The sequence below is a fragment of the Eleutherodactylus coqui genome, chromosome 11 (genome assembly GCF_035609145.1).
Source record: "Eleutherodactylus coqui strain aEleCoq1 chromosome 11, aEleCoq1.hap1, whole genome shotgun sequence".
Taxonomy (NCBI): Eukaryota; Metazoa; Chordata; class Amphibia; order Anura; family Eleutherodactylidae; genus Eleutherodactylus; species Eleutherodactylus coqui.
Genome location: NC_089847.1, coordinates 118,310,960 through 118,325,608, shown reverse-complemented (window position 1 = coordinate 118,325,608; position 14,649 = coordinate 118,310,960). Strand labels below are relative to the sequence as shown.

General features: G+C 45.6%; 1 protein-coding gene across 2 annotated transcripts in view; it reads right to left on the bottom strand.

Moving 5' to 3' along the window:
• Nucleotides 1–14,649, bottom strand: part of AMBRA1 (autophagy and beclin 1 regulator 1) — a 115,786-nt gene that overhangs the window by 46,731 nt on the left and 54,406 nt on the right. For both annotated transcript variants that reach the window (XM_066583394.1, XM_066583395.1), the window contains exons 8-9: nucleotides 4,712–4,798; nucleotides 3,755–3,934 (exon numbers count right to left, since the gene is read on the bottom strand). In XM_066583394.1, the coding sequence (XP_066439491.1) occupies nucleotides 3,755–3,934; nucleotides 4,712–4,798 (267 nt within the window). The remainder of the gene's footprint in view (nucleotides 1–3,754; nucleotides 3,935–4,711; nucleotides 4,799–14,649) is intronic.

Here is a 14,649-nt window from a genome sequence, read left to right as displayed (position 1 = left end):
AGACTCCCACTTCACAAATTGGCGATTTGCTGCAGATTTTACTGCTTCAATTTGAATTCTAAAAAGGGTGAAATCTGCTGCCGACCCACAGCAAAACCTACAACACAATCCGCAGGAAATCAGCGATGTGTGAACACACCCTAAATATGCTGGCGCTCCACATTGTCAGTCTGGTCCCCACTGCTCCTGCAGTGGTCCCGTATCATTCACATGACAACTGCAGCCAATCATTAGCCTCGGCGGTCCTGTGTGGATACATGACAGGTCACTGATGACGCCAGCGATTGGCTCCATGTGAACAACGAAAGGAAGGTGACCGCTGCGGAGACATTTAAAAGAATAGACTTTTTTTCTGTTGTATAAAAGTTACCGGTCCTCTGGGAATTTATTTTTTACATCTCTGAATATTTTTTCAGGGTACACACGGCCGAAAATCTACAGCAAAATTAGTAATAATTTCCAGACCATCTACACGGGTTTCAACGCCAATCTGCCCTCTGGGATTTTTTTTTAAAAACGTTTTGAAAACCACTTCTAGGGTATTTCATGCCTAATGGAATTTGTGCAACTTTTGATGCGGATAATGACACCTGCCAGTGGCTTGTCTTTCATAGGAACGAAGGATTGGGCATGTTAAGGGGAAAGAAGGTTGGGCACGTCTTGACATCTCCTATTGGGGAAAAGGGGGAAGAGTCGATTGACCCTCAAATACATTAGATTGTTGGCGTACACTTCCGAAACCGTTGGTTTGGCCAGATATTTACGTAACGTCTGCTGGCACTTTTAGGGCGCGGTGCTTCATTGACCTACTGCCATTTCCACTCTACGAAGACCTGTGACACAGCACCATTTACACTGGATCTGATACCACCTCTACACCTCCTTGAGATCGTGGAGGCCCTGCCAGTTTAGAACCCGCTTGATTAGACATTTATGGTACATCAAATCATTAGGATATCAATGTATTTTGTAGGAAAACTCCTCTAAGCCAACAAGATGATGACCTTCTTAACACCCACACAATGGGGTCTACAAGGATCTTTGCACTGGTGGGCCAAATCCATTCATAGCAAGCAACAGAGCCTATGGAGGTCCTATACCTAGCCCCGTCCGATGCTGCATCCCCTCCACTACCTTCAAGTTACGGTGGGAGATTGCTACTCGTTCCTGACGGGGTCACTTTAATTTCCGATTCGTTCCTCCAGGTAACGGCGTCTACAAACCTTTTGCTCTCCATGGTTTGGCTAGACGGAGTCAGAAGTCCACAAGTGGTATGTAAGCAGTTAAGGACGCATTGGAATATGTGGAAAGCTATTTCTGTTCACAAAGAAGCTGCAGGTGCGAAGACACAAAGACGTTACAGCAAGGCAGGAAGTAAAGAGACGGCGACGACTGGGAGCCGCTGAGCGAGGAGAAAGGACTTTTCCTAAACCGTGTCAGCCCCCCGCAGTCTACATATCAAAGCTCATCTGTGACCGTATCCTGTGCCATGTTCTGACAGCAGCGAGTCTCGTCTCCATTCAGGTTTAAGAAGTGCGCCGAGTGCAGACATTCACCTACAAACATATATACAAGCGCCACAAAGCTTCAGAAAAATCGCCACAAAAGGAAGAACAATAGGAACATCGCTCCATACAACAACGTGACTCCACGTACAATGCCGCCGTCTCTGGGAAACGCCTCCGAGACGGCGTCCGCGATCACGATCCAATTAGTGGTCCAGTATAAAGAACTTCTATAGACGTCAGGGAGAAAACTACTACAAGGATGCAGCGCCTACCCGGATCCTGCAGTTGGCTCAGTATCAACTATGGACTGTAGCATTTTCTTAGCCTTATGCAATCCTAGCCTCTTCTCATTTGGAAAGGGTTGCTGGCCCTCTGTAGACACTCAATATTTCATGCACTGCTAATCACTAGATCTGTGCACTCCTTGGTTCTCAAGATTACATGGGGGTTCCAGTTGATACGTCTTAAGGCTCATTTAGATGCAACGACCATTGCTCAAACGACCACACATAAGCGATAATTGTTGTGTGTGAACGCTACCACAATCGTGCACTTTTCATCTGAATGATGATTTTTAGGTGAGTTTAAAATTCATCGCTCAGACCGCACACTGTTATCTCCACGGGAACTGGTAATTATATTGAATTCTTGCAGCAGCCCTTGTGAAAACAATGGGGCTGATTGCAGAGCTGAGACCACCTGCTGGGCACGGCAAACCGCTTCCAGAGGCTCATTTACACGCAACGATTATCGCTCAAATGACCACACATGAGCGATAATTGTTGCGTGAACACTACCACCATCGTGCACTTTTCATCTGAATGATGATTTTTAGGTGAGTGTAAAATCCATCATTCAGACGGCACACTGTTATCTCCACGGGAGCTGGTGATTATATTGTATTGTTTCAGCAGCCCCTGCGAAAACAATCGAGCTGATTGCAGAGCTTAGACCATCTGCCGGGCATGGCAAACAGCTCCCAGAAGCCCATTTACAAGCAAATGAAGCTAATTAAATGCTAATTGACATTAGTGTCCATTAACACTTTATGCAAAACGATCACAAAAAAATTGTCAATCTTTCAATTGTCTGAAATATTGACTTGGCGTTTAAATGGGGCTTAAAAGAGATTTTCCAATTTGCATTGATGACCTATCAGTTCTGCCATGTCCAGATAGTGTAGCCAGCGTTATTTTAACTTGCAAATTGCTTCCAACTACCTCCAGAAACATTCATGCCTGTGCTATCTTTTTGTATCCTTTTCCTCGTTAGTACGTGGCAATGATATCTTCTCCTAACTTTTTGTACCACACTCTTGATTTAACCAAACTTCTAACATGCAATCAAACCTTACAGCCAAATCCCTAGCCAGTCCAGATATTTGATATGCTTTATCTCAAGCACACCCGATGCAACTAATGAAGCTGTTGATTAGTTGCACCAGGTGTGCTTGCAAATCAAGAGTTTCAAACTTGCTCCTATGAGGGCTTCTCTATTCGAAGGGTTGAATTCTGAAATGGCAGTGGTCATTAAAAGTGGCATTTTGTGTTGAATTTGGAGAAACCGCTCTATACTACGGTAGTTGTGTTGTGCTATTTTAAGTTTTGTGGTTGCTTTTATGCGAACTGCTGGAAAACTGTAAACTTGGAAAACAAACCTAATTTGCAATGGAGGCTGAATAATTTTGCTTGCAACTGTGTTTGTGTGTACGAATATATATAGATGATAAAAAGAAATGTTTCCAAGTTCCTGCACCAGATAACGGCACAGAAGTTTGCTTTTTTTTTTGTCTCGATTTCTCAGAAGATTACCAGGGCCAATCAGGATAAAGCAATGCGACGTGGTGCCAGGCATACGAGTGATAAATCGATGTCGTGTTTACAGTGCAGATAAAATAAATAAAAGCATTTTTCCCTTCCACTGAAATGCGGAGAATTGGCAGCGAGTATGGAGAATAGCTCCGGGATAAAAGAATTTGATTATTTCATGTGTCCCTATTATATCAGGATTACAGATTACATGAGAAGCGATGCATGCTGAGGGTTGAATATATAAATATAGAAGAGCCGGCAAATTCATTTGTTAAGAGTGTTTCAGTGGCCCCACAGAATTTCTATTATACGGCAACCTATTTAGAAGCCGGGAATAATTGTGCTGGCTTTAGTACAGGGTCATGTTGTTCTTTTTTGGGGGGAAAATTTGAGGAATTATGCATTTCTCGGAATGGAACAAGAGTGGGCCCTTACTCGAACTCCTCAAACTCCAGGTCTCCGGTTTCCACAGCCCCTTGTCCCTCACTGACGGACGGAGCGGAGGCCGAAGAGCGGAGGCGGTTCTGCTGGTACCGCATAGAGCGTTGCCGGATGCTGTCCCTGCGAGACAGGTACTGAATCATCCTTTGTGCGTAATAAGCGGCTGGTGATAACCTGCAGAGGGAAGAGAAACGTTGTCAGTACAAATACATTAGAATGGCATCTACAAACAACTATCGCTTGCTGGAACTTCTTATTCTGAAACGTATTTCACAAGAAACATACTTTGAAGACCCATTCCAAAAGAAGCTTGGAGCCATAAGGGCAGCGTTCTACCTAGAAGGCCCCGATAGGTGATGGAGGATCATACGAACACTACTTTCCATAGGAAAAACCCATATAACACAGTCCATAAAGTTGACTGGAAAGTGAGGTAGTGGCTTTGTACAATAAGACACCCAGAAGGTTCTGACACAGCAAGGCAAAAGATATTGGGTCAGTTGGGTGGGTTCTCAGGTACGTTTCTGGCATCGTGCATGTCAATAGTATAGTCTCCGATAACTCATTCACAAATGTATATAGATTTAACCCTCTCCAATCCACTGTCTGACATCTAAAGACATTATGATTTAAGGCTGTACAGCTTTGATGTTGGAAGACGTCCGTCGGGGTTCTCTTACTGTATATTGCCAGCCTCTCTGCTGTCGGAGCCTATCCAATGTGTCACCTCATGCAGTACTGGCTTTAGCCAGCATATAGCGCCGTTGTATAACGGCAGAAAAAGAGTAAGCCCCCTAGGAAAACCAGGATACAAATTGGATTGGAAAGGGTTAAGGGTTAAGTTTTATAAGGTGTGCTGTTGGGAAGTAGTGCTTCTAAAATTCTGTCAAAGGATAGTTTTCTCGTATACCAATATGCCCAACGTCACTGTAGGAAAAGAGAAAGCCTTACCTGGCTGGATCAGGGTAAATGGGATGCTCTCGGGATCCAGTGCCATCATAACGAGACAGAGAGATCAGGGAGGATTCCAAAAGCCTCCTAAAAGAGAAAAGTCATAGTTCATAGATTACTCCATAGTAACATAACCAACTCAATCTTTTCTGAGTATGACTCCGATTTGGTCCAACTCTGCCCATACACCAACTCCACAGACCCTATATGTTCGTTCCTTGTCCCACTGAAGTTTACATCCTCATCGCAAGTAAAATATGCCCATATGCAGAACAAAGTTGTCCACGTAGCGACCTCCTAACTCTACGAGATGTCTGCATACCCGAATCCTTGTGGGAATGGTGACACTCGTGTCTGTAGTAGATTGCCAAGTGCTTGATCTGATCCCTACAGTCCCAAGATCACACAAGAATCACAGATACCTCATACAGAACCTGATGAAGGACCTACTATGGACCTGAAACATTGTTAGAATATATGTCTGAAACTGAATTACATCCACCACTAAATTAAAGGAGTTGTCCAGGGTTAGAAAAAAAAAAAGGCTACACTCTTCCAGAAACAGCACCCCGTCCGTCCACATGTTAAAGGGGTTCTGTCATTAAAATAAAAAATCCTATACTCCCCTGCAGTCTACTTACCACATCTTCTCCCGTCTCCCAGCAGTCCCAGCGAGTCACCTTACATCCAGCCGGCCAATTTTCCGAAGCGTACATTTACAGACCGTCTCCTTCCTGCCCGGTAATGTACGCTACGTCACTAGTTCACAGCCTTGCAGGGAATGCCGAGCTATTGCAGAGACTGCTCATACCCGCTGTCACTGCAACAGATCAGCATTCCTTCCTAGCTAGTGAATGCTACGTCACAGTGACGTAGCGTACATTGCCAGGCAGAAAGAAGAATGCGAAGCATGCACGCTTCGTAAGAAGAAGAAGATCCGGTCGGCTGGAGAAGATCAGCGAGGAGAAGATGGCATAATGAGTCTGCCTGGAAAGGAATAGGTGAGTATAGAATTTTTTTCCCCCTTTTTTTTTTAAATGACAGAACCTCTTTAATGAGGCTAAGCTGCAATACCACAAACAACCTGTAGTTGTTTACCACACACTACACTGCAATACTTTACTTCATGGATTATAAAAATATATCGTGCAGTCCTGGCACATATCTATCAGGTTCCAACGCGCTACAATTCAAATAAACCTATTTCTTCCTTAACATTAAATAAGTGTCTTCAGCGTTTCCTCATCTTGGTCGATAATCATCTTCCAGCCTACGCGCCTGGTGGGCTCTTATTATCCCCCCAAATGACCCTCCATGAGCGACTGCATACAACACCACAAATCACCTGTCACCAGCCTCCCCGTAATAAGGATGCTTCCCTGGGCGCTGCTACTTTTTTTTTTTTAATATTGCACAAATACTAATTATTTTCCGTAGAAAGTCTTTATAGATTTTATAACGAGGCATTAGGCTGTAAAGCGACAATATAATAAGACAGGGTTATATACAACAATGCGTCTGGTTATCAGATCAGATCATAACTGCTAGAAATGTAATTACATCCTCAATGGAAGCGCTTTTATAATTGCCGCGGTCCAGTGTTGCAGATGAAGTAAATATAAGCCCTTAAGACGTCCCCCGGGGAATCTCCGGGACTGTTTGTTTCAGTGCAGAAATCTTCTAATAGATACTTGGGTGTTGGGCAGAGGGCCACAACATAACCCATACAGCGAGCCTACAGGGCCGCAACATAACCCATACAGCGAGCCTACGGGGCCGCAACATAACCCATACAGCGAGCCTACGGGGCCGCAACATAACCCATGCAGCGAGCCTACGGGGCCGCAACATAACCCATACAGCGAGCCTACGGGGCCACAACATAACCCATACAGCGAGCCTACGGGGCCACAACATAACCCATACAGCGAGCCTACGGGGCCACAACATAACCCATACAGCGAGCCTACGGGGCCACAACATAACCCATACAGCGAGCCTACAGGGCCGCAACATAACCCATACAGCGAGCCTACGGGGCCGCAACATAACCCATACAGCGAGCCTACGGGGCCGCAACATAACCCATACAGCGAGCCTACGGGGCCACAACATAACCCATACAGCGAGCCTACGGGGCCGCAACATGACCCATACAGCGAGCCTACAGGGCCGCAACATAACCCATACAGCGAGCCTACAGGGCCGCAACATAACCCATACAGCGAGCCTACAGGGCCGCAACATAACCCATACAGCGAGCCTACAGGGCCGCAACATAACCCATACAGCGAGCCTACGGGGCCGCAACATAACCCATACAGCGAGCCTACGGGGCCACAACATAACCCATACAGCGAGCCTACGGGGCCACAACATAACCCATACAGCGAGCCTACGGGGCCACAACATAACCCATACAGCGAGCCTACGGGGCCACAACATAACCCATACAGCGAGCCTACGGGGCCACAACATAACCCATACAGCGAGCCTACGGGGCCACAACATAACCCATACAGCGAGCCTACGGGGCCACAACATAACCCATACAGCGAGCCTACGGGGCCACAACATAACCCATACAGCGAGCCTACGGGGCCACAACATAACCCATACAGCGAGCCTACGGGGCCACAACATAACCCATACAGCGAGCCTACGGGGCCACAACATAACCCATACAGCGAGCCTACGGGGCCACAACATAACCCATACAGCGAGCCTACAGGGCCACAACATAACCCATACAGCGAGCCTACGGGGCCACAACATAACCCATACAGCGAGCCTACGGGGCCACAACATAACCCATACAGCGAGCCTACGGGGCCACAACATAACCCATACAGCGAGCCTACGGGGCCACAACATAACCCATACAGCGAGCCTACGGGGCCACAACATAACCCATACAGCGAGCCTACAGGGCCACAACATAACCCATACAGCGAGCCTACAGGGCCACAACATAACCCATACAGCGAGCCTACAGGGCCACAACATAACCCATACAGCGAGCCTACAGGGCCACAACATAACCCATACAGCGAGCCTACAGGGCTAGAACATAACCCATATAGCGAGCCTACAGAGACACAGTGTACATTGCCGTCTATGCAGAATATACATGTATAGCTGCTCGCCACAAACATGGCCTCCGAGACGTTGGCAGCCAGGAAACTAATATCACATGGCAGCCAGTCAGGTGTCCATATGCCTTTAGTCAACCGTATAGAGAGACGTTGACAACCCCACCATCAGTTGTATTCAACCTTTTCTAAGAGTCCTTTTACACGGCTCATCCATGATATTGGCTTTCGATTAACCCCTTAAAGGGGTTGTCCCGCGGCAGCAAGTGGGTCTATACACTTCTGTATGGCCATAATAATGCACTTTGTAATGTACATTGTGCATTAATTATGAGCCATACAGAAGTTATAAAAAGTTTTATACTTACCTGCTCCGTTGCTGGCGTCCTCGTTCCCATGGAGCCGACTAATTTTCGCCCTCCGATGGCCAAATTAGCCGCGCTTGCGCAGTCCGGGTCTTCTGCAGTCTTCTATGGGGCCGCTCGTGCAGAATGCCGGCTCCGTGTAGCTCCGCCCCGTCACGTGCCGATTCCAGCCAATCAGGAGGCTGGAATCGGCAATGGACCGCACAGAAACCCTGCGGTCCACGGAGACAGAGGATCCCGGCGGCCATCTTCAGCAGGTAAGTATGAAGACGCCGGACCGCCGGGATTCAGGTAAGCGCTGTGCGGGTTGTTTTTTTAACCCCTGCATCGGGGTTGTCTCGCGCCGAACGGGGGGGGGGGTTTAAAAAAAAAAAAAAAAAAAACCGTTTCGGCGCAGGACAACCCCTTTAAGGACCAGGCTGTTTTGTACCTTTAGGACCAGGCTAAAAACAAAGGTTTTTTTTTTTTTTTTTTAACATTTATAGCTTTTTAAAAGTATATTTACGCTAAAATAAAGTATGGAAACAAGTTTCTCATTTTGTTTTGGACGTTTTGATATATAATAATATGTATGGTTTTGGATTGCAGGACGCATACGGCAACGGTTTTGGTTGGCGTTGGGTCGTTTTCTTTTTTGTGTGTATATTTTTATTTTATTCTTTAATTTTGTTTTACCTATTTATGTAATCATGTTTTTTATCATCTATGTCCCTCATGGCGTCATACAAGACCTCTGGGGGACATTCACAGGTTTTGTTTTAATTTGACACTTTCCGACTATAGCTGGGGCGTCCATAGGAGCCCCAGTTACAGGAAAACATTCCCTGTAGTGACAATAGTCACTGGCAGAGCTGATCAGGGTCTGCTAGGGCCTTGCAGCTCTGCTGTAGCAGGAAATCCAGGGGGGTCACGTGACTTTCAACAAACTGATGCAAACTAATAGGATTGTCAGTCCCGCCATACACGTTCATTATCGTCGACAACACATTCCGCATTTACACTTGCATGATATGCCACTGATAATACAGCTGCACAAAAAATGGGGTAAGGGTTTGTTGGCCAATCATTGTCCTATTTACGCAGAGCAATAACTGAGAATGAACATTCATACGAACACTCATTCGGCTGATCTGCCCATGTAAAAGAGCCTTATGATGGAGTTGGGAAGACTGACAATCTAAACTGCACAGCAAGCTTTTAACCAAAAGGAGCACAAGCTGCAGTCCGGGGCCACATACAACCATGCCACCATCATGCTTGGTCCCCACCCATCTAGTGGCAGCTCAGTCTATCCTACCAAAAGTAATTGGAAACCTGAGCAAAACTCAAAAGCAGTATTTATTTCCATATATTAATACTGAGTGGGGCTCCTTTGGCCCTAATGACATCGGATACTCTACATGATACACTTTAGCTGGTATTTCCATCCATTCATCCTGCAAACGTCAGACTAGTTCCCTCAAAGACGATTCATCAGCACATCTACAGTGGTGCAAGGAGCGTCATCATTGGAGAGTTGAGCAATGGAAGAATGTTCTATGGAGTGATGAATTATACTACTCCATCTTCACATCAGACGTCCATACCTGAGGGTGATGGTTGCCTGGGGAACGTCTTTTGCCTGAGTGTGTTGTGCCAACAGTTAAGTACGGCAGAGGCTCTGTTATGGTCTGGAGATGTTTTACATGGCATGGTCTCGGTCTGTTGGTTTTAGTGACAAGAACCACGAACACGGAGGTGACCCTGACATTCTAGACAATAACCTGCTGCTGACAATGTGGCAATAATCTGGGAATAGTCGGCCATACTTCCAACAAGACAACGCGCCTTGTCACACATCCAACGCTGTTTTGCATCGGTTTGAGGCTATGGATGTTCCACGATTGGACCAGCCTGCATAGAGTCCCGACCTGAACCCTACTGAACATTTTTGGGATGAATTGGATCATCATGGCCGGGAAATCTGAACATCCTTTTTCTTTGAGAGAACTTGCAGATATTTGCAGGATGAATGGAGGGAAATACCAGCTGAAGTGTATCAGACATTAGTAGAAAGTATGCCAAAGAGTATCCAATGTCATTAGGGCCAAAGGAGCCCTATTAAGGATTAACATATGAAAAAAAAAAACAAAACTACTTGTGATTCTTGCTCAGGAGTCCGATTACTTTTTGCAGAATATTATATACATTTCCAACAAGTAACTAGAATAGAATTAAAAAGTGACGCATTTAAAAACTTCAAGACCTTCTATTTAGGCTCCACAATGACTTCTAGTTTTGGTAGAAAGTTAGGTCACCCTGAACCTCAAGCTATCTCAATACCTCCATATCAGAAAAAACTGCAAGCAACCGGCACAAAAACTCCAGACCGCTCCACATTTTTAAAGATCTGTGACAAAACCCTCCTTTCTACATAGGGAAACAATGGATTCCGCCCCGGTAAGCCCAAGATTTTCCTGTAAGCAGAAGTTGCGAAGGAGCAGTTATTGGGATTTATTTTTAATTTTGATGGGAAATACTCTTTCAGCATAAATAGGACTAAAGTATTTCAGAGCCGCAACGTAAAAGTCTGCAAATAAGACGCCGCGCAGGTAAGTCTATAAGATGCCGGAGAATAGAGCTCATTGCTACAACTGGAAACTAAATGCCATGTCTTCAGTATTCTCTGTCCTCGATCATTGCGGATACTTAACTCCTTTTTTTCTTAACTCAGCCAAACGGCAAGCTCTTAATTCCATTAAATGGAGAATCTTCTGCTGCAAGGAACAGATTTTCCGCCTGGTGACAAAGCAGACGTAAGAGAGGGAAGCTCTGCAAAAGGGGGGGATATTAGAGGGGATCTCAGGAGAGCATGCGGGTGGGAAGCAGATAGTCTATTCAGGAGACTGGTGGTCTGCGACTGGAAACAAACCAGTAAATTACAGATTCCAGGACAGCCGAGGCGCCAACTGGATATCACACAGACCCCATGCCAAGAGACACGGAGTGCAAAAATATGGAAGTGCCCGTCACAGCTATTCTCCCATTTATTTGCCCATGTCCATCGCTCTCAGTCCCTCTGCTTTTGGGACAAACTTCTGTCCCATTGCCATAGGAGCAGAGAGGTATATAACATGCACTTGTTCTTCTCTGCCATCTGCCTGATCTACTGGTTCTAGTCCTGGTTTTCCGACATCCAAATGGTGGTTCCTTCAGTTTTCTATCTAGGTAGTCTATACTGCTCTTTGATTGGCCAGTGCTGATCACGTGAGCGTTGCTAATCAATCAGAAGGCAGCCACTATGCATTGGTAGTGCAATACTACCAATGAACTATAAGGATTAGGTAAACGAAAGACTGATTTAGCCAACTTGGACAGCCAAAAACGGGACCCAAAACCAGTGGACCAGACGGACAGTGGAGGATATAACCTCTTGCCCCTGACTGTTCTTGGGACAGATTTTGTCCTAAAAAACGGAGCGCTGCTTTGCATTTGGGAATGAATTTAGGAGAAACCCGTTTCATTAGGAAATCCTAAACCAATTTCATCGGGCATCTTGGCATCATCTTGGACGATCCTTCAGACTTTGGCCTAACATCTATGACCAACTTTAGCAGTAGATAAGTGGGAACTTGATCAATGCCAACATCCAGGTCCGAGTTCTGGCCCATAAGGGACCAGTTGCACTGTGCATATATGGCCATGGCCACGTTCTACCCCATGACGCTCAACTGTACAGCTGGCACACCGGTGCCCGCCGGCAGAGAGTCATTGGTGTGGAACCCTGCACTATTCACTCTACTCTAAAGGAGGCATAAGAAAACCGAAATGGCTCAGTTGGTTAAAAAAAAAAAGTAAGACGACAGAGCTCCGTTCACCGTCTCCATCACTTTTCTTCAAAACTTTGAAACCAAGCGTCTGATTCACAAGCGCGGGGATTTTCCTTTTGATTTGGAGTGCTTTTGTACTTGCCGTTTCATTAAAAATGTTCCATTTTCTCCCAGATTGGAATTTACATATCCTATTAGGACGAACAAAGGAGTGGAAGACGCGGCACTGGCGAGGCTCGTCTCCGTTCGACGCCGCTCCCCCCCACCCCGGCTTGGAAGAAAAAAAAAAAAGAAGGGACGGGTGGATGCAGGCTACCATTCTCTAGAGCGGAAGAATGGAATTGAGGGCAGAGAAAGATGCTGAATTGTGTTTAACGTTACTAAAAACTTATCTGTGACAGCAGGTTTTAGAGCGGCACTGCAGGAAAACGCCAACTTGCCTCGACCGCGTGGAGCCTGGAGCTAAGCTTCTTTTCAGAGAGGACAGATAAAGAACGAGGGTAGAGAGAAGAAGCAGATAAGGCAGAGAAAGGGGATGCGGAATGTATGCAGCGAGAAGGACGGCGGTGGCGAGGGGAAGGCAGAAGCGCTACCAGGGACCAGAACAAAAAAAAAAAATGGACGTCCATAAGAAGACCAAAGGGCACATTGACAGCCGGGACTATGTGCAATATAATCACACACAATGTAGGATTTACTTGAACTCTATGATCTTTGCTCAGACTATAGTGGTGTGCGACTTCTCTCCTTCTCACCCTCCAACACTGCACTTACAGACGCGGCGGAGCGCAGTTTGCCTTCGGCCTGGCTGTTCACATAGGATTAATGTTAAACCCAATCTATGGGCCGAACTAAGTTTGCCCGTGGACTTAACTCCTTAATGACATGGTCCTTTTTTATTTTTGTTTTTTCCTCCCCACTTACATAATCATACCTCCTATTTTTCCCAATGATGTAGCTGTTGGAGATAAATTGTATTTTCCAATGGTACTATTTAATGTGCCGTATAATGTACTGATAACATTAGGGTCAGTACGATAATAACACCTTTTAGTAGTATTTTTTTTTTTCTTTATGCCATACTACTTTAAAAAAATGAAATCCACTTGAAAAAAAATTACATTTTTTTTCAGCTTTTCGTCGATAGCGTTGTGTTAATGCTTGTTTTTTTGCGGGACGAACTATGCTTTCTATTGGAAGCATTTAGGAGTACACACGACTTTTTGAATGTATGGACTCCAAAATATTTCTTGAAGACAACGTGGGCAAAATAAGAAAAAAAAAAGCACAATTCTGGCAGTGTTTTTTTTCCTCTTTCATATATATATATATATATATATATATTTATTAAATTAGACACACCTATATAATGCTCACCGTGCGGGATAAATAATCCGTTATTTTGATAAACTGAATATTTACTGACGTGGCAATAACAAATACGTTTTGGGTAGAGATGAGCGAATCTACTCGGTTCGGGTGTTTTTGAATTGGAGCGCCGCTTTTTCCGAGTAACTCACTACTCGGACGAAAAGATTCGGGGGGCGCCGGGGGAGCTCCCCCCCTGTTCCCCACTGCTACCCCTCGCTCCACCACGCCGCCCCCCGAATTTTTTCATCCGAGTAGTGAGTTACTCGGGAAAAGCGGCGCTCCAATTCAAAAACACCTGAACAGAGTACGTTCGCTCATCTCTGGTTTTGGGGTTTTCTTGGCTTTGATTTCTTTATTAAAGAAAAAAAGACAGTTTTTTTTTTTGTTTGTTTGTTTGTTTTTTTTAACACCTAACAAAGGACTTGAACTTGCGATTATTGATCGCTCATACCATATACTGCAATACTGAAGCGTTGCAGTGCATGGTAATTCTGCTGGCATTATATTTAGACAGGCCACAGGTCTGTCTTAATAGGGAGAAATACCTGGCAGCCTTGGAGGGCCTTCAGAAGGCCCTGATCTGCCCTGACAAACCAAATCATCTCATTGGAAGGGAGAGGAGGGGGGGGGGGGGCACACGCTTGGGACCTCTAATCCCCAATTTTGGCATTTGGCTGATTGTGACTGCTGCAATAGAGTGTCAGCTGTCAAAGGCTTTTCTCCTGGGCCTGCTGTATGCAAATCCTACCTTTAAAGATCAGGCTGTACTTGCACCTTATGAACAAGCCCTTGCTGGACTTCCGGCTGGACTCTGCTGCAGGCACGTTCCTAAAGGTTATACTAACGTCGGTCAGACCCACCAACTTCAGGGTTACCAGCCGGCCATCTAATGTGTATTCAATGATGTACTGAAATAAATGGAGCGGTAGTGTCTACCTCGCCACTCATTTGAGGACCCCTTGGACCTCCGTTTTTGTCACCAGTGGGGATAACCAGTAATCAGACTGCCAACGATCAGATACTTATCTCCTATAACCTTGCGCATCTAGAATCCATTTTCTGACAGTCTAGCAGTCGTTCACCTCAGAGAAAGGGGAGGAATGCGTTTACGAGAGTACGACAGTTTTGTATCAGAAACAGCGCCACTCCTGTGTACAGGCTGCGTTGAGTACTGCAGCTCAGTCCTATTCACTAGGGATAAGCTGTAGTACCAGGCGGCCACGCAATCGTCGGGTCACCATTGAATCAATAAGAGGATGACGGAGACTGAAAATCCTAAAATTTCTGCGCTTTTATTCCAA